This window comes from Nomascus leucogenys, chromosome 2, assembly GCF_006542625.1.
Source record: "Nomascus leucogenys isolate Asia chromosome 2, Asia_NLE_v1, whole genome shotgun sequence".
Taxonomy (NCBI): domain Eukaryota; kingdom Metazoa; phylum Chordata; class Mammalia; order Primates; family Hylobatidae; genus Nomascus; species Nomascus leucogenys.
In genome coordinates this window covers 2,310,960-2,337,953 of record NC_044382.1, presented here as the reverse complement: position 1 = coordinate 2,337,953, position 26,994 = coordinate 2,310,960, and the positions used below count along the sequence as shown (strand labels likewise).

General features: G+C 41.9%; 1 protein-coding gene across 1 annotated transcript; it reads left to right on the top strand.

The window, feature by feature from the left end:
* The first annotated feature begins 290 nt into the window (after nt 1-290).
* On the top strand, nt 291-23,092 carry ZNF354C (zinc finger protein 354C). The gene is made up of 5 exons (XM_004087211.3): nt 291-584; nt 1,957-2,037; nt 16,008-16,134; nt 16,632-16,727; nt 18,242-23,092. The coding sequence occupies exons 2-5, from the start codon at nt 2,011-2,013 to the stop codon at nt 19,654-19,656; spliced, it is 1,665 nt and encodes a 554-aa protein (XP_004087259.1). The 5' UTR covers nt 291-584; nt 1,957-2,010; the 3' UTR covers nt 19,657-23,092.
* Nucleotides 23,093-26,994: the final 3,902 nt, after the last annotated feature.

Sequence of the window (26,994 nt, the reverse complement as noted above, 5' to 3'; positions counted from 1 at the left end):
AGCTACAGCACACTGATCCTCCTAAATGCATCAATTTCCGGTTTTGTTTTTTCAAACCACTCCCGCTTGCTTAACAAGTGCGCGGGCTGTAGGCAGCACGGCCAGGAGCTGGAGACCTCCCGCCTCGTGTGCGGCGTGCCTACTCCCTCGCACTGCAGCCCCTACGCGGACTACCGCCTTTGAAAGCTCTCGCTGGCGGAGGCGGTTCCTCTCCCGGAGGTCGCAGCGCGCACCGCGGCGTCCCCTGGGAAGCGTAGTCGGCGTGGGGCCCGAGGCATGCCGGGAGTGGTAGTTCTCCCGGGGTTGGCGGGGTTTCGGGGACAGCTCGCGGCCTTTCGGGGGTTCTCCTGGCTTGGGCCATCCAGGCTTGGCTAGGATTGCCGGCCTAGGGTTGAGGCGCTCGCGGTGGTTTCTTCCGGGCCAGGGTGGATCCGGGCCTCTCCAGCGAGTGGGCGGCGTGCAGCCTCGTCTGTGCTTCTGGGACCAGCCCTGCGCGGCTCGGGGCCCTTGGCCACTGGGTCCCGGGGCGCCGTCCGCGAGCGGCCTGGACTGCCGGAGACCCGCGGGAGGGAGCGCCTCGCCAGGTGAGCTGGGTGCGCCGGGCCGTTGGGGTGGGGGTGCCAGCCTTTTGTCATTGTTCATTCTGCGATTTTCTTCTGTGCATTTTCTTCTCAGTAACGGAAATAATAAAAGCGGTAGCTGATGCCCGCCGAGAGCGCTCGGGTGCCAGGCACCAGACTAGCGCATCGCCCGAACGAACTCCGCGCATCCCTGCTAACAGATAGGGTGGCGGTACGCTGTTCCCGCTCTGTCAGGAGGAGACCGAGGCAGAGTGGCGAGGTCATTGCCTCAGATGTAACTGGGGCCTGGGGCTTGGATCGGGATCCCCTTCCCGGCTCTATTACTTTCCCTTGTGACTTTGGGCAGGTCACGACCTCCTGGTTTTCAGTCTCCGTCGCATCAGTAAATGTGAAGATTAAAAATACTGCATGGAAAACACCGCTTCCTGGGAGGCGGTGCACGTCGCCGCGGAACCGAGGCCTTGCACGGCAGCTTCCCCTGGGCTGGTCGAAGCACCCGCTGGAACTGGCCCGGCAGAGCCCCAGGTTGGCTCCGTGCCAGGGGGCACCCTGAGGAGTCGCTGCAGATCGCGGGCCTGGAGGCCCTCACACTTGCCTGACTGCCCCAGGCAGCCTCTTCCGTTGCTCTCTGTGGGGCAGGAACGGTTTCCACCCCTCCCACCTGGGGTTTGTGTTTGGGCAGCGACGGCTGTTTCTGGTTGTGGATGCCATTAGAGGCGGCACCTGTGGAGTATTACTTAGGAGAGACAGCAAAGCTCTGGCATGTGTCTTGGGTGGGGACAGTGTCTTAATCCTGTTTCCTTGGGTAAAGTGTGGTAAGGCCCGACGAAGATCTAGTAAGAGGCTGGAAAAGCTGAGTGGTTGGATTATGCTCACAGTTTCTTGGGGAGAACACAGCACTCCACGGAAGGGCCACTCAGGGCAAGCAGTGGGGTCTGTCACGAGGGTGGGGACGCGGGGAAGCCTCTTTATTGTGGCTTCCACAGGGAGGAAAGGGCCAGGCAGGGCAGGCAGGCTGAGGATCAGCCAGCTAGGCTGGAAAGTGGCACCCCAGGAGACTGGATATTCATTGCGACTTTTAGGGCGTGCAGTTTAAAGCTAGCTAAGGACTCCAGACATCCGTGGGTGAGTCACAGTTTGCCTAGAGGTAGCTGAGAGGCCCTAAGGTGGAAGCTAAAGAGTCAAAGTACAGAAATAGAAGTATGGAGAAGGGATGGAGGTTGGCAGATTGCCCTAGTAAACACTCTTCTTGGTTTACAGCATTATGGGGGGTGACTTTTTTGAGACCTGATGGACATTATGGGTGGTTGTAACTTCCTCTCCCCAAGCCATCTCCTGACGCCAGGGTTCATCTTGACACCTTTTTCCTCTGCAGACCCACCGTGTCCACACTTTGCTCTCCCTGGGCAGGAAGACTGAGGAGGAAGGGATGGCTGTGGATCTGCTGCCCACTCAGGTGAGCGTGAGTGAAGGTTGTCTTTTTCATCAGTTGGCTTCTGGATTCAGAGATGGTAGACATGTTTCCAGACTTTGTCCAGGTACTTTTTGGTCCAACTAAAACGATGAAAAATCCGGAACCTCAAACGTTTTTCCCAGTGTCTTGGGCTTAGCAAGGGGCTGCTGAGGAATGTGCCTCTTTTGTCCCGAGACTACTCTTAATTCACCCCGTTCACTTTGTGATCCACATTTGAGGCGGTTCTGAGCGTATGCTTCCTGCTACAGTGGTGCTGGGTGGGGAGAGTGGGGCACTTGGGGCTACGACGTGGAAGGGCCGGAAGACACCCTCCACAAGCCTTTATTGAGCCCTATGTACAGGATCCTGTGCAGCACACAGGGGATGGAAAGAGGAAAGCTGTCATTTCCATCTTCTGGGAGTTCGTGGTATCGATCTTAGGAAACATGATTAAATGTTCAGGGGAAATATCCCAGAAGTGGGGGCATTCTGAGTTTATACTGGAGGCCAGGACTGATACTGGTGCTTAGAGAAGACTAAGGGCATCCCAGAAGGAGTTCAGCGTGGTTTGGGCTTTGAAGCCCAGGAGGACGCAGGCCTGGGGCCTTCTCCTAGTGCAGCGGGGATGTTAAGCTGTCCAAATGTCCATCTCACCTGTGTAATTGATTCCTCTATTTCCTTCTCTGAGTCTTTTCTTTTTTCCCTGCTAGTGTAGCCTCCCTACCTGGGCTCTTTTTTCTTGTTCTTTCCCCATTTGAGATTCATTTTCCTTACTTTAACCCTCAGCTTTCTGAGTATCTTCCCCAAGTCTGTCCTCAGGCCTGACCTTTTTCCTAGCATTCCTGTCTGTCATTCCGACGTGGAAGTCCCATCTTTCCTTCAACACCAGCTCCCTTTCCTCTAGTCCCCTCCCTTCTGTGCATTTTCTTTTCTGCCATACCCCAAAGCCTATTCTTCATTGACTCCTTTTCCAATAGCCCAGAGGCTAGAAATGTGGACTCTGGAGCTTGACTTCATGGCTTCAAATCCAAGCTAGGGATGTAGCCCTGAGCAAGTTATTTTATCTCTCTGTACCCCATTTCCTCAATTTCGGTGGGGTTAATAATATACATACCTGACTGAGTTGCTATGAGCATTAATAACAGTAGTAGCTGGGCACAGTGGCTCACGCCTATAATCCCAGCACTTTTGGGAGGCCAAGGCAGAAGGATTGCTTGAGCCCAGAAGTTGAGACCAACCTGAGCAACATAGTGAGGCCTTGTCACTATACAAAATTAAAAATAAAGTAGCTGGGTGCGGCAGCTGTAGTCCCAGCTACTCGGGAGGCTGAGGCAGGAGAATGGCGTGAACCCGGGAGGCGGAGCTTGCAGTGAGCCGAGATTGCGCCACTGCAGTCCAGCCTGGGCGACAGAGTGAGACTCCGTCTCAAAAAAAAAAGACCAGCAAAATGCAGTGCACAGGAATATCCAGCTATTACCTGGGCTATCTGCTGCCCAAAGGTATGGTTCTTCACTATCAGAGCTCTCCCACATCCACAGCAGGAGAGACTTACTTCATTTTAGCCAAGGGCAGAGGTAGGTTTGTTTGCAACTCAGAGCCAGTTTTTGTTGTTGTTGTTTTTAACTCAGAGCCAGTTTTTGTTGTTGTTGTTTTTGGAAGGGGTGACAGCTAATTCAATATCTAATCCTTTTGTGGGTTTTTGTTGTTGTTGTTGCTTTTTTTTAGAGACAGAGTCTTGCTCAGTCACCCAGGCTGGAGTGCAGTGGCGCCATCTCAGTTCACTGCAAGCTTCGCCTCCCGGGTTCACACCATTCTCCTGCCTCAGCCTCCCGAGTAGCTGGGACTACAGGCGCCTGCCACCACACCCGACTAATTTTTTTTTAATTTTTTTTATTTTTAGTAGAGACAGGGTTTCACCATGTTAGCCAGGATGGTCTTGATCTCCTGAGCTCGTGATCTACCCACCTCAGCCTCCCAAAGTGCTGGGATTATAGGCGTGAGCCACCGCGCCCGGCCTATGTAACCCTTTTGATTAAGTCTCCTGGGGACCTAGAGTGTCCCAATCACAGGTCTCATTACCCCATTTAAGTCAGTGCAGTGGTGATATCCATTATCACATTCTGTCCTCATTAAGGGTACCGAGGGACAAATTTCTCTCTACTTTTTAGGAAAACAGCAAACAAGCATATTTTTTGGAAAAAAATAGGTTCTTTGCAATATTACATACTTCTGTGTAATATATAATTTATCGTCTGGGGAAAAGACACATGGAATTTGGTATTGATTGCTTAATAGTCATAATTTGTTAATTACATATTTTTCTGCAGTAAATAAGTACTTTTTTGATATTGTCAGTATTTTTAAAAAGAATAATCTTTATTTTTTTACAACAATTTTAGATGAGAGAATAATTACACAGTTATCATACCCTGTACCCAGCTTCCCGTTATTCACATCCTACATTAATATGGTATATTTGTTACAATTAACGAGCCACCATTGATATATTATTAACTGAAGTCCATGCTTTATTCACATTTCCTTAGTTTTTACCTGCTGTCCTTTTTCTGTGCCAGGGCCCCACCAGGATTCCACATTACATTCAGTTTCACATCTTCTTAGGCTGCTGTGGCTTTGGGGCTTTCTTAGACTTTCCTTGTATGTAATGGTCATAATAGTTTTGAGGAGTACTGGGTTAGGTTGTTTTTTTTTTGAGGTGGAGTCTCACTCTGTCACCTAGGCTGGAGTGCAATGATGCGATCTTGGCTCACTGCAGCCTCTGCCTCCTGGGTTCAAGTGATTCTCCTACCTCAGCCCCCGAGTAGCTGGGATTACAGACATGTGCCACCACGCCCTGCTAATTTTTGAATTTTTGATAAATACAGGGTTTCACCATGTTGGCTGGGCTGGTCTCGAACTCCTGGCCTCAAGTGATCCGCCTGCCTCGGCCTCCCAAAATGTTGGGATTACAGGCGGGAGCCCCCATGTCCAGCCCTGGTTCGGTATTCTGTAGCGTGCCCCTCCATTGTGATTTGTGTGATGTTTTTTCTCATTATTAGCCTGGGGTTTGGGTTTTGGGGAGGAAGGTCACAGAGATGAAGCGTCAGTCACATCACAGCATGCTACAATTGCATACTCATAACATGACTTATCCCTGTTGCTGTTCACCTTCATCACCTGACTGAGGCACTGTTTGTCAAGTCTCTCCACTCCACAGTTACCTTCTTTTTCTGCCTTCCCATACTGTATTCCTTGGAAAGACGACGCTATGTGTAGCCCACACTTACGGCCTGGCAAGATAGGCACCACTCCTAGAGGTGAAGAATCGACATACATTTGGAAATCTGTATGGAGGATTGTCGCTTTCCTCCATTTATTTATTCAAACATTTATTTATATCAGTATGGCAACCATGGATCTTTCTGCTCTCTGTACATATCAATTATGCTTTAAAAACTTTTTTTTAGTGGTTACCCTACAGTTTTCAATATAAACTTACAACTAATCGAAGTCCACCTTCAAATAACATTATACTGCACCATGGGTAGTGGAGGTGCCTTCGAGTATTCCCGCTTCCTCCCCCTCTTCCTTACAGCATTGCTGCCATTCATTTCACTCATCCGTATGCTATCACCACCTGATACACTGTTACTATTATTAAGCAAATAGTTATCTTCTAAATCAAGAGTAAGAAAAATGTTATCATCATTTGTTCCTTCGCTATCTTCCCTCCTGTCTTTATGTAGATTCAAGTTTCTGACCTATCTTATTTTCCTTCCCCATGAAGAAGTTCTTTTATTATAACTTGCAAGGCAGGACTGCTGGTAATGAATTCCCTCAGTTTTTGTATGTCTGAGAAAGCTTTATTTTTCATCCTTTTTGAAGGATAATTTCTCTGGATATTGAATTCTACATGGGTGATTTTTTTTCCTCAACATTTTAAATATTTTGTTTCACTCTCTTCTTGTTTACATGTTGCTAATGAGAAAATCCGCTGTCATTCTTATCCTTGTTCTCTATAGGTAAGATTTTTTTCCCCTGTTTTCTTTCAAGATTTTCCCTTAGACTTTGGTGTTCTGCAGTTTTAATATAATACGCCTAGGTGTAGATGTTTTGGTAGTCATCCTGCTTGGCCTTCTCTGACCTTTCTGGATTTGAGGTTTGGGGTGTGCTGCTAATTTTGGAAAATTCTCAGCCATTATTACTTTGGATATTCACTCTGCTCTGTTCTCTCTTTCTTCTCCTTATGGCATCCCAATTACATTGTAATTTTAAATGATCAAGTAGAATTGTATTTTTAACATGGAAGGATATACATGTTATATATTAAGAAAATTCGGGATATGAAACAACAGTAATCATGTATCATTTCTCACAGTTTCTCTGGGTTAGGAATGCAGGTGTGTGGGAGAAACAGCTTACCACACAAAGTCTGGTGTCTCGGCTGAGAGATTTAAAGACTAGAGGCTATAGAGTCATTTGAAGCCTCAGCCGTTCACATGTCAGGTAGTTGATGCTTGCTGTTGGCTCACTGCTGTTAGCACAGATAGATAGGGCTATTGGGTGGAACATCTACCCATAATCTCTCCATGTGTCTTGGGCTTACAACATGGTGCCTAGGCTCCAAAAGTGAGCATCCAGTGAGCCAGGTGAAAGGTCTATTATTTTACTACCTTGTCTTAGAAGTTACATGCATCGTTTCCATTGAATTCCACTGGACAGCTTCAAAGGGAGGAAACACAGAACTCACTTCTTGGTGGGAGAAATGTCAGTGTCACATTATACAAAGAGCATGTAAGATAAGAGAGAAATTGATGTGGTCGTCTTGGGAAAGTATAATCTTCCACATCTGTCAGAATTAAAATATGTATAGCCTGTAATCCCAGCACTTTGGGAGGCCAAGGCAGGCAGATCACCCTGAGGTCAGGAGTTCAAGACCAGCCTGGCCAACATGGCAAAACTCCGTCTCTACTAAAAATACAAAAATTAGCTGGGTGTGGTGGCACACGCCTGTAATCCCAGCTACTTGGGAGGCTGAGGCAGGAGAATCATTTGAACCTGGAAGGTGGAGGTTGCAGTAAGCTGAGATCACGCCACTGCACTCCAGCCTGGGTGACAAGCGAGACTCCGTCTCAAAAAAACAAAACACAACTATATATATCTATATATATATCTATATATATCTATATACATACATATATATCTATATATACACACATGCATAGACTTTGATCCAATACTCCAGTGTCTAACAGTTTATCTTATAAACATAGGCATACCCAGAGATAATCTATATGAGATTGGTCATTGTGCATTGTGACAGCAAAAAACAGAAACCATCTAAATAATACTAAATAAGGAAAATGGTTAAAATAGTTATAGTATTTATACAGTGGAATATATCATGCAGTAATGAAAAAGAATACACATTTGAAGGCTAAGGTGGGCGGATCATGAGGTCAAGAGATTGAGTCCATCCTGACCAACAAGGTGAAACCTCATCTCTGCTAAAAATACAAAAATTAGCTGGGCGTGGTGGTGTGCGCCTGTAGTCCCAGCTACTCAGGAGGCTAAGGCAGGAGAATCGCTTGAACCTAGGAGGCAGAGGTTGCTGTGAGCCAATACGGCGCCACTGCACTAAAGCCTGGCGACAGAGTGAGACTCTGTCTCAAAAAAAAAAAAGAAGAAGAAAAAGAATGAGGTTTGAGGCTGGACATAGTGGCTCACGCCTGTAATCTCAGCTCTTTGGGAAGCTAAGATGGAAGAATGGCTTATGGCCAGGAGTTCAAGACCAGCATGGACAATATAGCAAGACCCTGGCTCTACAGAAAAACAAGAGAATTATCTGGGCATGGTGGTGCACATCTATAGACCCAGCTACTCAGGAAGCTCAGGTGGGAAGATCATGTGAGCCCAGGAGTTCAAGGCTGCAGTGAGCTATGATTTATTGCACTACTGCACTCCAGCCTAGGCAACAGAGTGAGACCCTGTTAAAAAAAAAAAAAAAGATTTCTATGTGCGGATGTGATAAAGATCCATGAAATGCTAGTAAAGCAGGATTGAGAATTTTCCCATTAAAAAAGGATACATGTGTAAAGCACTGCTAGTTACCTGTGGAATGGGACCGCAAATTGGAGTTAGGAGAGAATCCCTAACATTGCACTGCGTGTTCTTTTGTATCCTTTCTATTCTTTAGCACATGTCTGTTTTCATATTGTTTAAAAAATAGTCAAAAGAACACGTGTGTGTAATTGGATCTAAAATCTGGAATCTATTTCTAAAAGAGGAACAAAAGTTGTCTTGAGTAATAGAATTTAGTATGATTTACATTGTGTTGTTGTTTTCAATTTAAACTTTTTCTGAAGTTTAATTTGTTTAATTTTAGTCTCTGATTATGTTTAATTTGTATACTTTTTAAAAAGCGAATGAAATTTTAAAAGAAAAAGAATGCTTTTTTTTTTTTCCTGGAAGTATTCTAAGGCCTAGGGGAACGGGATTGGTGGTAAAGACGGAAGTTGGGTTTGCCGTGAGTATCCTGTTAACGGCAACGCGGAGCCTGTATTAGTGTGCCAGGACCATAACAAAATACCAGAGACGAGATGGCCTCAACAATGGAAATGTGTTTTCTTGCAGTTCTGGTGGCTAGAAGTCCAAGATCAAGGTGTGGTCAAGTCTGGCTTCTCCCGAGGCCTCCTTGGCTGGTTGATGGCTGCCTTCTCGCTGCCTCCTGCCGCATGGCCCCTCCTGTGCATGAGCATGTCTGTGTCCTAATCTCCTCTTCTTATAAGCACATGCCATATTAGATTAGGATCCGGCCTAAAGGCCTCATTTCAACTTAATTACCTCTTTAAAGATCTTGTTTCCAAATACTGTTACATTCTGAGGTATAGGGGTGGAAGCCAAAAATAAAATTAGAAGACCCCCTGCAGCTGTCTGAATGGACTTCCTCCTTGGCCCTCGAAATTTAACCTGAAAGACTGGTTCAGGCCGTGACAGGAAGTAGTGGTTGGACATGCCTCATTGTACGCTCCAGCATTAATATCTACACAAACCTTAAATCTGGTAAGAAACATTTACAGTCTATTCTCTCTAAAGCCTGCTACTTGGAGGTTTCATCTGCCTGACAAAACCTAGGTCTCCACAACCCCTTATCATGACCCAGACATTCCTTTCTACTGATGATAACTCTTTCAACCAACTGCCAATCAGAATATATTTACCAAAAATACAGAAATTAGCAGGGCATTGTGGCACGTGCCTATAATCCCAGGTACTCAGGAGGCTGAGGCAGGAGAATCACTTGAACCTTGGAGGCAGAGGTTGCAGTGAGCCAAGATTGGTCACTGCACTCCAGCCTGGGCAACACAGCAAGACTCCATCTCAAAAAAAAAAAAAAATCACCGGGCGCGGTGGCTCACGCCTGTAATCCCAGCACTTTGGGAGGCCGAGGCAGGTGGATCATGAGGTCAGGAGATCAAGACCATCCTGGCTAACATGGCGAAACCCCGTCTCTACTAAAAAATACAAAAAATTAGCTGGGTGTGGTGGCAGCGCCTGTAGACCCAGCTACTCACTCGGGAGGCTGAGGCAGGAGAATGGCATGAACCTGGGAGGCGGAGCTTGCAGTGAGCCAAGATCGCACCACTGCACTCCAGCCTGGGCGACAGAGCAAGACTCTGTCTTAAAAACAAATAAACAAAAAAACACCAGATACTTACTTTTCTAGCTTTAATTATAGGTAAGGTACAGGCTTGTGACCCAAGCTTGACCTACTTCAGACTTTCAATCAGGAGCTAGAGATACGAGGAAACAGGAGGAGAACAAAGGTCTCCAACCCCCAGTTTTGCAGACCGGTACCAGCTCCTGGCCTATTAGGAACCAGGCAGTACAGCAGGAAGTGAACCGCAGGTGAGCGAGCATTACCACCTGAGCTCTGCTGCCTGTCAGATCGGCAGCGGCATGAGATTTCATAGGAACATGAACCCTAGTGTGAACTGCGCACGTGAGGGCCCTAGGTTGTGTGCTCCTTATGAGAATTTAATGCCTGTGATCTGAGATGGAACAGTTTTATCCTGAAACCATTCCCCCAACCCTCCTGTCTGTGGAAGAATTGTCTTCCACAAAACCTGTCCCTGGTGCCAAAAAGCTTGGGGGCCTCTGATGTTGAGTATAGTCTGGTAATTTGTGGCAATATCAGTAACACTGACACTGAGTTGGTACAGGAAGGAGGAGTGGCACAGCAAAAGCAGTAGCTGTCTCATGCTGGTGAGGCTGTACCATCTACTTTTCCATGACAACAGTATTCTTACAAGTCTGGTTTCCTAGTGTGATCCTGGCTGTGGTCCGGAATGTTGCTGCCCTAGTTTCTGTTTTATTTTCCAAGCCTAGTTCTGTGACTATCAGTTTCCCTGGAGCTACCTGGTCCCTTGTGTAAATGAGCCAAAGTCAGTTTCTATTGCTGGAAACCTAACAAACTTCACATTTCTTATAATCTTCTTATAAAGCCACCTGCCACAACCCAGATTCTCATCTTGCATTTTAAAAATACAGCTTAGACAACAAGTGTTTCTAAGTGAGAACATTATAAGCATTTTGGGTGGAGTTACCTTTCCTTATGCAGCACTTTCTCATCCATTTCCAGATGATAAGCAGCCTTGATCTCTCTCTCTCTCTCTTTTTTTTTTTATACAGAGTCTCACTGTCGCCCAGGCTGGAGTGCAGTGGCGCAATCTCAGCTCACTGCAAGCTCCGCCTCCTGGGTTCATGCCATTCTCCTGCCTCAGCCTCCCAAGTAACTGGGACTACAGGCACCTGCCACCACGCCCGGCTAATTTTTTGTATTTTTAGTAGAGACGGGGTTTCATCATGTTAGCCAGGATGGTCTCGATCTCCTGACCTCGTGATCCACCTGCCTCAGCCTCCCAAAGTGCTGGGATTACAGGCGTGAGCCACCGCGCCCGGCCCTGATCTCTTTTTTTAAATGCCAGTAGGACTCCCTTAGTCACTGTGAAAAATGAAACACCCTCACACATTGCTACTCACTCTAGGGAGGTGGAGGGAGATACCACACACTCATGAGAACAACTGGATGAGATGATTGATAAGAGGTCTGGAGTTCTAGGGTCGGTCATTTTATTATTTCTTAATATTTAATGAGCTTTGCTAGGCTCACTGAGTTTTTAAAATATATTTTCAAAAAGTTACATGTGCTTCCAGCTTCTGGTAATAGAGAAATAGCTCCTTTCAGACTAATTCATCTGTGGATAACAACTACACTCTGGATAAAATATAAGAAATCTTAAGGTACTGGAGAGAAATCAAAAGCAGACAGATATTGGACACCTGTGTATATTTGGAAGAAGGAATTGTCACCAGATAAATTTTCTGGTTTTTACAGCTTTTTGCCTGGGAGTAGGCCACAGTCAGCACCAACAGAATGATCAAAACTTGGTCACAAACTTGCAGTCTTACTGGCATGAAGAACCAACCACAAGATAGAGTTTGAGGCAAACTTAGCAGTTAGAAAGTGAGAGGAGGAATCTTGGAAAGGAGAGAGGCAAAGAAGGGAAGCCCCAAATTCTGTGCACAAACTCTGCCCAAATCTCTAGCTGACCCTTGAACCATACATGCATAGGACAGACTCAGAGTAGCCCAAATAAGAACTGAACAAAGATATTTGATGCTGCCCACTAGAGAGGTGGCAGAGTTTGGAATTTGACTCTAACTAAATTAACTACCTGCTTAAAAAAATCAGTTCTCTTCAAAGGAACATAACAAAATCCAGAGTTTCTACACATTGTATACTATACAATTTCCAGGATAAGGTAGGCATATGAAGAAATGGGAAAGTGCAACCAAAACTCAAGAGGAAGACAGTCAATAGAGACAATGACCCAGATGACCCAGGTATTAGAATTCACAAAGATTTTAAAGCAACTACTATAACTGTGCTCAAGGACTTAAAGGAAAATATACATGTAAAGAATGAACTAATAGGAAATGCGAGCAGAGAAATAGAGACTGTGAAAAAAGTAATTCTAGACTATGAAATTTTAGAACTGAAAAATAAGATACCTGAAATTGTAAAAAAAAAAAAAAAATTACTGAATAGGCTTAACTTTTGGAAATGAACATAAGGAGAAGTCAGTGACAGTTGAAGGTAGATTGACAGAAATTATCCTATCCGAAAAACAGAAAAAAGAGCCTCAGTTACCAATTAAATGATATTAAAAGGTCTAATATACATGAAATTAGAGTTCTAGAAGGAGAGGGGACAGAGAATGGGACAAACTATATTAAAAGGAAATAATGGCCTAAAATTTATCAAATTTGGCAAAAAACATAAATTTACAGACAACATTTGATGAATCTCAAGCAGGATAAATACAAAGAAAGTCACAGCTACACACATCATTGATCAATGACATGCAATAGAAATAGAGTGTGAACCAAGAATGCAAGCCACATACCTAATATAAAATTTTCCACAAGCCACATACCTAATATAAAATTTTCCACATCTACATTAAAAAAGTAAACAGAAGCAAATAAATTAACTTTAATAATATATTTTCTTTGACCCAGTAGATCCAAATATTATTTCCACATGAAATCAATATAAAATTGTTATTGAGATCACTTGCATATATGTTTGTGTATGTATGTATGTATATGTTGTATGTGTGTGTATATATGTTTTAAAGTAAATCATCTGGTATATATTTTATACAGATAACATATCGCAATTCAGAAGAGCCACATTTCATGTACTTAGTAGCTACATATAGCTAGCTGGTTTCTACCATATTGGGGAAAGTCATAGAGAAATCATAAAAACCAAAGATTTGAAAGCAGCCTGAAAAAAATTGTACTACATGCAGAGAATCAATATTTGAATGACCATTGGCTACTCATCAGAAACAACAAAGACCAGGAAGCAATAGAATGACATTTTACATGCTGAAAGAGAAAAAAAAAAATCAACCCAGAATTCTATATCCAATGAAAATACTCTTTAAGAATCAAGATGAAATAAAGGCATTTTCAGGTAAAATAAAATTAAGCTAATTCATTGCCAGCAGGCCTGTACTATAAGATACACTAAAAAGGAAGTTATGTAAGTTAAAAGAAAAATATGCCAGAGGGGAACTCTGATTTTAGGAAGAATGAAGAGCATTAGAAATGGTAGCTATCTGGATAAATATAAAATACTTTTTTTCCTTTCGATTTCTTTAAAATGCAGCTGATTGCTTAAAGCAAAATAATACGATTGTATTATAGGAGGGGGTTTACAATGTAGACAGCTATAATGCAAACAACAACCATGAAGATAGAATTTATTCACATCTGAACTGGAAAAGCTCTATCTTTTTCTCTAGAAAAGCTCTGTTTTTATCTCTGGGAATTCTTGGTGGTCTATTTTTTTGACTCTTGGCCAAAACAAGACAAAGGCAGCCTTTTTTTTTTTTTTGAGACAGTCTTGCTCTGTTGCCTAGGCTGGAGTGCAGTGGTGTGATCTTGGCTCACTGCAGCTTCCCTGGGTTCAAACAATTCTCATGTCTCAGCCTCCTGAGTAGCTGGGACAATACGTGCGTGCAACCAAGCCTGGCTAATTTTTTGTATTTTTAGTAGAGATGGGGTTTCACCATGTTGCCCAGGCTGGTCTTGAACTGCTGAGCTCAGGCAGTCCACCCACCTTGGCCTCCCAAAGTGGTAGGCGTGAGCCTAGCGTGAGCCACTGAACCCAGCCATCAGCTTGTGTGAGTTTTTGTTGTTGTTGTTGTTGTTTTGTGTTGTTTTTTTCAGACGGAGTTTCGCTCTGTCTCCTAGACTGGAGTGCAGTGGTATGATCTTGGCTCACTGCAACCTCTACCTCCCGGTTCAAGTGATTCTCCTGCCTCAGCCTCCCGAGTAGCTGGGATTACAGGCATGTGCCACCACTCCCGGCTAATTTTTGTACCTTTTTTTTTTTTTTTTCATAGAGATGGGGTTTCACTGTGTTGGCCAGGAAGGTCTCAAACTCCTGACCTCAGGTGATCTGCCCACCTCCACCTCCCAAGGGGCTGGGATTACGGGTGTGAGCCACCACACCCGGCCTGGCTTGTGTATTTTTAAGATCTCAATGCCACTGGCTACTCCTGGTAAGCTTCCTTACTGATGGCTTGCAACTGGCCTAAATGATTTGACAGGACTTGCTTGATTACATAAAAGGCCCCTGCTGAGAGTTCCTCCTTTGAGCTCACCCACACCAAGATTCTTCACACAGATCTGGAGTCATGGCATGGTCTGTGCAAATAAGGGGGACTGCACATGGAGTGTCTCTTGGCTTTCTAGTGCTTCCCTGAACTCTCTTCCTCTTGCTGTGCTGTACCCTTTGCCTTTAAATAAAAACCTTAACATGAATATGCTCAGTGAAGTTTGGTAAGTGCTGTCAACTCTCTGAACTGGGAAAATCTTTGTAACAACTATAGCATAAAGAAGGGTGTGATGTCCTATATACTTGCAAGATTCTTGCATTCTATGTGAAACGATATATTAGCTCTAAATAGGTTGATGAGTAACCAAAAATGTATAATTATTCAAGTAACCACTAAAAATACAAAGAGGTCTAACTACAAAGTCAACATATAAATTAAAATAGGCTGGGTGTAGTGGCTCACTCCTGTAATCCCAGCACTTTGGGAGGCTGAGGCAGGTGGATCATGAGGTCAAGAGATCGAGACCATCCTGGCCAACATGGTGAAACCCCGTCTCTACTAAAAATACAAAAATTAGCTGGTGGCACGTGCCTGTAGTCCCAGCTACTCAGGAGGCTGAGGCAGGAGAATTGCTTGAACCTGGGAGGCAGAGGTTGCAGTGAGCTGATATTTCGCCACCGCACTCCAGCCTGGTGACAGAGCGAGACTCTATCTCAAAAAATAAAATAAAATAATAAAATAATAAAATAAAAATAAATAAAATATAAAATAAAATAAAATAAAATGGAATTTAAGAAAATTCAAAGCAAAGGAACACACACACATACATACACACAATCTCCCTAACTGAAAAAACTGTAAGCCTAATGATAGGGTATAAAGTAATAAGTGAAAGTTTGCTTTTCTGCCCCTCTCCACAAATATCAAAGAATAACGAGGGTGACAGCTTGTATTCTTCCAGATAGTTTTGCATGCGTCATACATATGTATATACAGATGTAGAGTTTTTCAACAAATATAGATTCTTTTGTGGCTGGCTTTTTCATGTGAAACAATAATATATCAAGGTCAAATTCCAGTGTCATAGAGATCTACCTCATTCTATTTAATGGCTGCATAACATTTCATGGAATAAATGTACCGAAATTTGCTTATCCATTCCCTTATTGATAGATATGTAGGTTGTCTTCAATTGTTCACGTTGTATTTCTTTCTTATTGATGCTGTAACAAATTACCACAAATGCAGCATCTTAAAACAGCATAAATGTATTCTTTTACAGTTCTGGAAGTCAGAAGTCTGAATTCAGTTTTACTGGCTTGAGGTCAGGCTGTCAGCAGGGCTGGGTCCTTCTAGAGGCTCTCAGGGGAAGATCTGTTTCCTTGCCCTTTTCACCGTCTAGTGGTTCCCTGCAGCCCTTGGCTTGTGGCCCTTTCATCCATCTTCCAAGCATAGCACTCCGGTCTCTGCTTCTGTCATCACATCGCCTTCTCTTGAGAAAGATCCCAGGCTGGTATTTAAATTCCTTGTTGGCAGGAACTTTGCCTGTTTTCCTCTACTCCCACTGCATGTGGCATGTGTCATTGTTCCCAATGAGTACTCCATAAATACTTTTTTAATTAAATAGCTAATGGGTGGTTCCAAAAATTACATAAACACTTGACGTGAAATACTTAGAATCCTGAGATTTTCTGTACATCCCACTGTCACTTTCTTCCTGCGTTTTCCATTGAAGAAGACGGTCCTGGGTGAGCAGGTATGGGTTTGCCATTACAGGAGCATGTGACATTCAGGGATGTGGCCGTGTTCTTCAGCCAGGACGAGTGGTTGCACCTGGACTCTGCCCAGAGAGCCTTGTACCGGGAGGTGATGCTGGAGAACTACAGCAGCCTGGTCTCACTGGGTAAGAATTTTTGCCTATGACGAAGAATCTGTTATAGAAATGCCTCACAGGTCCATCTTTGGGGTTCCGAGCCTGTGGCCTTGTACCCTACGGAGCCCCTCGGAAAGGCTGAATTGCTGTAGAGTGGAAAGTGTGCATCTTTGTTGTGATGCCCTTCTTGCTATCTGTTTCTCTACCCTCCACTCTCCCTCACATCCCACCGCCAATCACTTTCCTCCTTGGAGTAGGCCAATAACTAGATCCCAGTTTAGATTCTGAAAAACATGTAGGGACCCCCCATCTTAGAGGCCTGCATTGCCAGGGCCCTATAATGGTTCTGAACTGAGACCTTCCCCCCCCATTGACAGCTCCAGTGCCCCTGAGAAGTGCTTGTGCTGCCTTGTCTGCCTCTCAGGGCTTGCCTTCTTTGCTGTGTCGGTTCAGAGTGAGTAGTATGTCAGTTCTTGGATTGGTCTTCATGCTATTTGTTCAAACTTCATTTCCTTCCTCATGAGCAGGGATTCCATTTTCAATGCCAAAGTTGATTCATCAGTTGCAACAAGGAGAAGATCCCTGCATGGTGGAAAGAGAAGTCTCTGCAGATACCTGTCTAGGTAAGTGAGAGGCTGGGAAATGGGCACAAGGGGGTCTGTATAGACAAGTAGGTCACAAAGAGGCAGTTCTTGGGAAACTCTTGGAAATACTGAGTCCTGTTGAGATGCTCAGGCCAGTTGTATTTTGTTTGAGTTGTATAGGTTAAAGTACACACAATTACCTAATTGCAATTATCTAATGTTAACCTATTTTCTACCATTGATTGATGAAAGGAGATCAGGTTTTAACAGAGAGTGGTTTAGAGTCACCTCAAACTAAATCTTTTCACCCAGAATCAAAGCTGAGCTTGGGGCATGGGCTTATTTCAGGACGTTAAGACATACTGACTTCAAATCTCCTGCAGATTTTCATTATTCTCAAGCGATTCCTACAAAAAGAGTGCAGTCTTTTGGTTGCAGCTTATCAGAAGAAATGAATATGTCTCTCTTTGTGATAAAATAAAAAGGGGAAAATAAAAAGAAAGGTAATATGAAAAAAATTGTTATTCTTCCAATCACCAGGGATAGATTGTTGCACAGGGGTGATTTACTCCATGTTTTCCTCTTTTTTATAATGAGCATCTTAAACTTTGATCACATAGAATCATCACAGTCATGCTGCAGGGCTGTTGTAATTTTCAAAACCTGAATGTCCCCCCCACTCCTTTTTTTTTTTTTTTTTGAGATGAGTCTCTGTCACCCAGGCTGGAGTGCAGTGGTGTGATCACAGCTCATTGCACTCTCCGCCTCCCAGGCTCAAACGATGCTTTCACCTCAGCCTCCTGAGTAGCTGGGACCACAGGCACCTGCCACCACTCCTAGCTAATTTTTTGTATTTTTGGTAGAGACGGGGTTTCGCCATGTTGTCCAGGCTGGTCTCAAACTCCTGAGCTCAGGTGATCCACCTGACAGCCTCCCAAAGTGCTGGGATTACAGGTGTGAGCCACTATGTCCAGCCTGTCTTCTTTTTAACAGACTGTTTCCCCCTTCACAGACTACAATATAAAATCACAGTCACATGAAATAAATTTAAGAAAACCAATCCAAATATTTAAAAAATTATTGGGTATAGCGTTTCAGAGAGAGCATGGCGAGAAAACGTAATGAAAGGGACATGTGAGTAAGAAGGAGAAAGTGGACAGGCTGCCTGCTTCATTGCCTGGTATATGCACAGTGGAAAATGATGGCAGAGTGGAATATCCCATGGTATTCAACGTGGGCTTATCATTTGGCATTTTTCTGTATCCTCATATCTTCTACTCAGCCTGTTCTTCTGCATCTAACTTCACTACACCCGGGTGGAATCGCTTCATTTTCATTGTTAATTTGTCCAGCGTATTCTCCCATGCCATTCCTTAACCTGTTTGCCCCACTTTCCTTTATCCCATCCTGTTCCTCCCAAGGTTCAAGTCAGCATTTGAAATCTGATTGTATCACTCTTCTTTCATATATACATTAGCAGTTTTATTGTCTCACTGACACATCAGTTTGTTTCTTCCAGCAGAGGAGGCATTAATTCTTCTGATTCACTTTAGGTTTTAAGACGTGGCCTGAAACAGAAGCATTGCCTCATAGACAGGACATTTTTATAGAAGAAACATCTCAGGGAATGATAAAGAAAGAATCCATTAAGGATGGTCACTGGGACATTAACTTTGAAGAAGCTGTGGAATTTGAGAGCAGGATAGAAGAAGAGCAAGAAAATAAACCTCTTAGACAAATGAGAGATTCGCATGAGAAAACCATCAATGAAGATGGAAACCATACAAGTCTTGAATTGGGGAAAAGCTTATTTATAAATACAGCTCTTGCCACACAACAGAGTGTTCCTATAGAAAGGATACCCAATATGTATTATACATTTGGGAAAGATTTTAAACAGAATTTTGATCTCATGAAATGCTTCCAGATTTACCCAGGAGGAAAACCTCACATCTGTAATGAATGTGGGAAGAGCTTCAAGCAGAATCTTCATCTTATTGAACATCAGAGAATTCATACAGGTGAGAAACCCTACAAATGTAATGAGTGTGAAAAAACCTTCAGCCACAGATCATCCCTTCTTTCTCATCAGAGAATTCATACTGGAGAGAAACCTTACAAGTGTAGTGAATGTGAGAAGGCATTTAGCAACAGTTCAACCCTGATCAAACATCTGAGAGTGCATACTGGAGAGAAACCATATCGATGTAGGGAATGTGGTAAAGCCTTTAGCCAGTGTTCAACCCTCACTGTACATCAGAGAATTCATACTGGAGAGAAACTCTATAAATGTGGTGAATGTGAGAAGGCCTTCAACTGTAGAGCAAAACTTCACAGGCATCAAAGAATCCATACAGGTGAGAAGCCCTATAAATGTAGTGAGTGTGGGAAGGGATACAGCCAGTTTACATCTCTAGCTGAACATCAGAGGTTTCATACTGGAGAACAACTGTATAAATGCTTGGAATGTGGGAGAACCTTCACACGTATTGCAACCCTTATTGAACATCAGCGAATTCACACTGGACAAAAACCTTATCAATGCAATGAATGTGAGAAAGCCTTCAACCAGTATTCGTCCTTTAATGAACATCGGAAAATTCATACTGGGGAAAAACTTTATACATGTGAGGAATGTGGGAAAGCCTTTGGTTGCAAATCTAACCTTTATAGGCATCAGAGAATTCATACCGGAGAGAAACCATATCAGTGTAATCAGTGTGGAAAGGCCTTCAGCCAGTATTCATTTTTAACTGAACATGAGAGGATTCACACCGGAGAGAAACTGTATAAATGTATGGAATGTGGGAAAGCCTACAGTTACAGATCAAACCTTTGTAGACACAAAAAAGTTCACACGAAAGAGAAACTCTATAAATGGAAGGAATATGGAAAACCTTTCATCTGCAGCTCCTCACTTACCCAGTATCAGAGATTTCTTACAGGAGATAAGGCCTATGAGGGTTAGTTCATCTCTCAAATAATCCAAGACTTCTCACTGGGGAATAAGGGGATAATAAATAGGGTACAAACTCCTAGTACATTTGTCTTTTTTACTTCTCCATTAACGTTAGTACGTTAGTTGCCACTAAGTCATAATACAATTGATGAGTGAGACTATGAAGAGCACTGACTTGTTAAGTTTTAAAAGAACCATAAATTCTAAGGTATCTAAAAGCCTATGAGTATTTAATTCATAGAAAAAAATGTAAAAGGCCTAACTTTTAAAAACTCATGAAAAATAGTTGAATATACATTTTGTTTCTCTCATAAGACCATATTCCCTTTATAAGAGTAAGCATCAATATGTGAATTTTCTTTTAAAAACAGTCACTGAGTTATTAATAATGTAAATAAGCGTGTGGCCTTCTTTAAAATAGCCGGCCAACATAGGAAGCGCTTCTTTTCATAAAGAAAAGCTAAACATAAAAAGGAATTATTTAAATTTAACTCTTCACATGGAAATAATAATAAAGCTCTTTATATGAGCTGTCCCACCAGCAACTTACATATGTTAACATACATATATACACATATGCATGTGTGTGTGTAAACGTAAAAGTCCTTTATTATTAAAAAATGTAGTTTTATTAATTTAGAATTTAGTTCTTAAAATCTTGCCCAAAGGTAGACTCTCTTTTACTTTCTTCTATTATTTCTTAAATTGATGTGGTTTTATATAACTGAACAGAGTACTATTACAGTACCGTAGAAGGTGGATTAACTGAAGCAGCTGGAAAGACTGTCAAGCACATACTTTGTTATCTGTTGCAGAAGGGATGTATTTGGCAGAATCTCAGGCTACATGTCTGGTAGCTCATTAGAGCCAGGAGAGATTTTAGTTTAATTATAGCCTTTCATTGTACTAATGAAGGATTTGAACTTAGTGAACAGAGTCAAGATTAGAATCTAGGTCTTCGGTTCTGGTGTTTTGTGATCATTATAGGCTCGTTTCCAACCTGAGGTCCCAAGAGTACTATTTGTTTTGTAGCCTGGTTAGACAGAGTTGCAGTAATTTTAAGTTACTGTGTTATCTTTAAGGGTTTCCTCTCACCTTAATCTTAATAATTGACTCACAACTATATTCTTTTTTCTTATGAGTTCCTAATTATGTCTGCTTTTATTATAATTGTACTGAAATCCTTAAAGCTAGCTGAGGTCCAGATAGTGTAATTGCTTTTGGAGGCTTCACATATAAGGTTGCCTTCTTATTACACATATTTTAGGAATTATTTTGTGGAAAGTTATATATGAAGAGTTTATTAAGCATTCTTTTCATTAGTTTAAATGTTTAGTTCCTCCCAGGCATTTTTCCTCCAATTTTATATTTGATTTTTATTCAATTCACAGTTGGTATCATTAAAAAAAAATTCTAATACAATTAGCTAGACCTTCTGAGAAAAATGTTAGAATTAAACTCAGTCAGTATAGTGTATTTCTTAACTGACTGGTTTTAGCTTATCAGAAAGTAATTGTTTTATGTATTTAAATACATTTACAAAGAAAATGAGTCTTTTAAACAGACCTCACTATTTAACATTGTACCCAGTAGTGGTGAGCATGCTTAGTACCCAAATTTTGGTTTCTAAATGCCATTCCCCACTAAAAGGAACCAGGGTTCCTTGGAGAAATGGCTGATTCCATGTTTGCAGCAGGGGAAGTGGGTGGTGTGGCTAAAATACCTTTTTTATTAAGAAAATAAAAAGCAAGATAGTATTTGAAGACTAATGGGGTAATGTCAGAAGGGGAAAGGTGCCAAGTTGAAGGTATTCTCACTGGCCAAATTTAGGACAACTTAAAATCAAAAAGAATAATCACTCTTATTGGTGATAATACTAAGAAGGAAAAGATACTTTCATAATGATGAAAGTAGAGAAAAAAGAAAACACTATAAAATTATTTGAAGAATGTTTTCTTTTAAATGTACATGGAATGATAAATTTGGAAAAATTACCATTTTACAACCCTTAATGTAATTAAGTCTGGCAAAAATCGATGGTAAAACCCATTAAGTGAAAAAAATTTTAAGGAACTTTGTTTACAAGGTGTCAGAACATCACAGATACCTATTGCAAAAGAATTGCCTTTACAGTGAGATTTGGCTGTCAAACTGCATTTCACTACTTCTGGAATAAGCCAACATTATGTGGCTCTTGATGGGATGCAGTATGAAGCATGTGTGGTCATCCTTGATGTACTGCCAAAAATGTTTACCTCAAATTTAATTAAATCTTTTGTCTAGACTTATCTTCCTGTTTAAAGAAATACAGGAATAGAGGGACAGGTTGAATTACACAGTACGGAAATAGACAAGTCCAGAGTTGGTATAGGACAACTGGTCTGGACTTTTTAAAATATTTATTTTAAAATGGTTTTCTTAAATTTATTTTTTTTAAACATAACACAAGGAAGGTGTTAAAACTGGTGTAATAGCTCAAAAGAATAAGTATTCCAGATTTCAGGAGGGATGAAGAGGGAGATATTCAGAAACCTTACCAGATTCCTCCCAACTTGATCATAGTGGATTAATGATGTGCTTTGTGGATGTGGTTAGTCAATGACACCAGCTTGACCGATCTTTCTTTCTGCACCAAACCCCACTGAGTTATCTGGTCCCCTTGGCTGACGAAGAGCCATTAGGCGAGGATCAGTGGCATCATCCAGGCTGATGTTCTTCAAGCGACTGACCAACCGATCAGGTCGAGGAGCTGCAACAGCCTTGGGGCCTTCAGACTCGCCAAACATTCCAGGCACTGCACTTGCCAGTGCACTGATGAAGAATCACTGAGAACTCCACCTCATCTCCTGCCTGGAGCTCAAGGCCATCCTCAACTTCTTTCACATGGCAAAAGAGCTTCTTGCTATCCCCTGCTTCATAGTTAATGAAGCCAGACTGATCTTGCACACATTTCACTGTGGCCCTGTGCAGGGGTGTGATGTTGTAAGCCACAGCTTGTGCATTTTGGCCCCTGGTCTGGACTTTTCAAAAAGCAAATGTAGTAAAACAAAAAGTGGTCTCTTCTAGATTAAGAGACATAACGAAATGGAAAGTGTGATCCTTTATTAGCTTCTGATTCATAAAAAAAAAAAAAAAACCTATAAAAGACATTTGGGGGGATATTTGGGGAAATAGGAAGATGGAATGGATATTAGATAATGTGGTATATTTGATTTTTCTAGAAGTGATAATTGAGTTACATAGGATAATGTTCTTATGAGATGCATGCAGAAGTTTTTTTTTAAGTTTGAAAAGTCATGATGTTGGCAGCATATTTTCAAATAAATATGTACAAAATTAGTCAATTTTTTTTGTGGTGGATCTGTATGTGGTGGATGTTCATTGGTCATTTAAAACATTTTTCTATATGTGTCAATTTTTAATAAAAATTAATGCAAAAAGTGATTGGATAAAGTGATGAATATTAATCTTTCAATCAGAATTCTCCATTTATATTCTTAGGAAGTTCCTGTTTGAGAGTTTATCCTCCAGGGATGTAATCATTGGAAATAAAGTAACTAGGTGGTATTGGTTCCCCTTTGAATGGAATGAGCATGCTCCACCTTATCTCTCATGCTATATGTACCTAAGGCATGGAGCAGCTGTCTGGGGACCCTCAAAAGTAATGATAACAGGCAGATTTGGGAAGGAAACTAGAATTTGAAACAAGATCATTGTGGCACTCCTGGGCATTCCTGTGGTGAGGACGCAGATGGCTGAGCAGGCATCTGAACCTCAGAGTTAGGAACCTTTCACTCTGGTTAGAGGATATGTGAGCCAAAAAGGGTTAGGAGAATCCCCGTTGCTTTTCTTCCCTCACTATCTTCCTGCTACTTGGACCTGGAGGTGATGTATCCATGAGGTGTGTAGCAGAGAGGAGAACCTAAACCCTTGAGTTTCTAACCTGAAGATCAGGAAGAGGAAGTGGCTCTGAGAGCTGGAAGGTGTCAAGGTGGTGACAAAGATAAGGAAGCTCAAGAAAGTGATCTCATAACAGTTGTTTATGCAATCTGGGGCTCTCTCCTGGTCTATACATATATAGGTCTGACCCGATAATTGTTTGGGTCTGACACTGGGCAAAGAGATCCAAATAGCACTGAGAATACTTAGAAAACTGGACTGACATTAGAACCACAGCCCACAGGAGATGGATTGGAACTGGTGATCAAGACTTAGCCAGTTAAATTGCCTGCTGGAAAAAATACTCTAACATATTCTGGAAGAATTAAGTACCCAGAGGCTTATAATATTCAAAATGTCCCAGATGCAATGCAGAATCACATGCAATACATGAGTCAGGAAATTTTCAACAATTCAAAGGAAAGACAACAGACACTAACCCCAAGATGACAGATGTTGGAATTACGAGACAAAGACTTTAGTGTGACCATTCCAGAAACTGATGGAAATGTTAAATTTTTCAGCAGGAAAAGAGTAATTTGACTCACTTCTAATAAATAGAAATATGACAGAAGTGATGCGATGTCACTTAAAATATTTGGTTATGAAAAGACTGTGGCTTCTGCATAGGCATGTGCTCTCTTGAATCACTTGTCCTTTCAGAAACCAGTTGCCTTATCATGAGGACACAGCCTGTGGAGAGTTCCACGTAGTAAGTAACTGAAGCCAATGGCCAACAGCCAGCAACAAACTGTGGCCCTCTAGCACCCATGTGAGTGAGCTTAGAAGTGGATCCTCTCTTGCCTGAACCTTCAAATAGGACTGCAACCACAGCCAACTACTTGCCTATAACCTCATGTGAGACCCTGAGCCAGAAAGACCTAGCTAAACCACTCACTTCTGGCCTCTTAACCCCCAGAAACTCTGGGTTAGTAAATGTTTTAACTGGTAGGTTTTGGGGTAATTTGTTATGCAGCAACAGATAACTGACACAGAACTTGGTACCTGGAGGTGGGCAGCTGCCATAATGAAAACCCAGAATATGGGAGGGGTTTTGGAACTTGGCAGTGAGTGTTAAGTAGGCATGCGCTGGTAAAAACCTCAAGTGCTTTGAAGAAACTGTAGCAGCATCATGTCTGACAAAGCTGTAGACTTCTAGAAAAGTGAGGTAAGTGTTATTGGAAAACTGGAGGAAGGAAGAACTTACGTAGTGGCAGACTGAAAGTAAAACATGTGCCTAATATGATCTCACTAGAGAGATTTCCTGGCCGAGTGTTGCAGGTGCCCTCTGGCTTCTTGATTATGGTAACATATGAGGAGAGATTAAAAACTGTAGGAAAGACCATTAAACAAAAAGGATCCAGGGCTTGATTTTGGAGATAGTCTCAAGACAACAGGATTTGCTAAAATTAAGAAATCACTTCTCAGCAAAGATCAAATTTAGAGAACTTGGAAGACACCCTCCAATAATGAAGCTCCTTATAATATTTAATAAAAATTAATAAAAAGAGTTGACAAAGATGTGGAAGAATTGGAACTCTCACACACTGCTGGTGGGAGTATAAAATGGTGCAGCCTCTTTGGAAAACAGACTGGAATTTACTTCAAAGATTAAATATAGAGTCACCATGGGACTTAGCAATTCCACTCCTAAATTTATACCCAAGAGAAATGAAAACATTTATATATGTACATGAATGTTCATAGGAGCATTATTCATAATAGAAAGTGGAGACAACCCATTGTTCATCAGCTGATGAATGAGTAGGCAAAAAGTGGCATATCTGTATAATGAAACGTTGTTTGTCAATAAAAAGAAATAAAACACTGATAAATGCTACAACATGGATCAACCTTGAAAACGTGCTGAGCAAAGGAAGCCAGGAACAAAGGACCACATACTGTATGGTTCCGTTTATATGTGATTTTCAGAATAAGCAAATCTGTAGAGCCAGAAAGTAGATGATTGATCTCCAAGGGCTTTAGAGAGTTGGAGAAAATGTGGGGTGACTGCTAATGGATGTGGAGTTTCTTTTTGGAATGATGAAAATTTTCTAAAATCATGCTAATTATCACGCAGCTCTGAATATACTACAAGGCTTTGGATTGTACACTTTATATGGGTGAATTGCATGGTATGTGAGTTCTATCTCAATAAAGTTTGTTGTAAACAACCTATTGCAAATGCTTATCTGTTAATGCCAATCTGTAATAAAATTTTATATAGTTCATCTTTGGAAATGTTCTTTCACGCTGATAGCATTGTCGGATGCTGGTATCTGTCCATAAGCCTATTATTTCAATTGGGCATATCCATTGCTTGGAAGTCATTTATAGAATTTCGTTAGATTCTTTGGATCTTTGCCTTTCAGCACACTGTTACGTTGCAGATTAAGAAGGGTTGGGTGGATGCTCCTCAGTTGTACTGTTAAGTGAATTTTGAAATATGTATATTTCTTTTGCATTTGCATTAGGATCTAAAAATGCTGTTGGAACTGGAGTTTGTGCTCAGAATCCATATGTGTGGAAAATATTTGTGAGAATGGAGATATCACTTCTTATTTTAAACTTGGACAGCATGTGAAATATATAAAGCATTTTCACATTACTTGCGATTCAAATATTAGTTGTCATTGAAATGACTTTGCAGCAGAATAAGCTTTGCACATAAGCTCTGATTTGCTTTGAAATGTTAGGTTGAATTCATTAAGAAACATCAAGTTTGCAGCAAAAGCTAGTTTCTAAAGGCATCCTGTGTTTAATGATAGTGGTTGAACAAAGTTCTTCTCATTCAGAAAAATTTCACCCTCAGCCCTGAGCTTAAAAAATTGCAGTCAAGGTGGAGCCAAGATGGCCGATGTTAGACCTAAAACCATTAAAATCCTACAAGAAAACCTAGGCAATACCATTCAGGACATAGGCGTGGGCAAGGACTTCATGTCTAAAACACCAAAAGCAATGGCAACAAAAGCCAAAATTGACAAATGGGATCTCATTAAACTAAAGAGCTTCTGCACAGCAAAAGAAACTACCATCAGAATGAACAGGCAACCTACAGAATGGGAGAAAATTTTTGCAACCTACTCATCTGACAAAGGGCTAATATCCAGAATCTACAATGAACTCAAACAAATTTACAAGAAAAAAAACAACCCCATCAAAAAGTGGGCAAAGGACATGAACAGACACTTCTCAAAAGAAGACATTTATGCAGCCAAAAAACACATGAAGAAATGCTCATCATCACGGGCCATCAGAGAAATGCAAATCAAAACCACAGTGAGATACCATCTCACACCAGTTAGAATGGCCATCATTTAAAAAGCAGGAAACAACAGGTGCTGGAGAGGATGCGGAGAAATAGGAACACTTTTACACTGTTGGTGGGACTGTAAACTAGTTCAACCA

Excerpts from the sequence above, each read along its gene's own strand:
- ZNF354C (XM_004087211.3), top strand. The coding sequence starts at position 2,011 with ATGGCTGTGGATCTGCTGCCCACTCAG. Across the intron at positions 2,038-16,007 it reads TGGATCTGCTGCCCACTCAG|GAGCATGTGACATTCAGGGA; the intron begins GTGAGCGTGAGT and ends TTGCCATTACAG. Across the intron at positions 16,728-18,241 it reads CTCTGCAGATACCTGTCTAG|GTTTTAAGACGTGGCCTGAA; the intron begins GTAAGTGAGAGG and ends GATTCACTTTAG.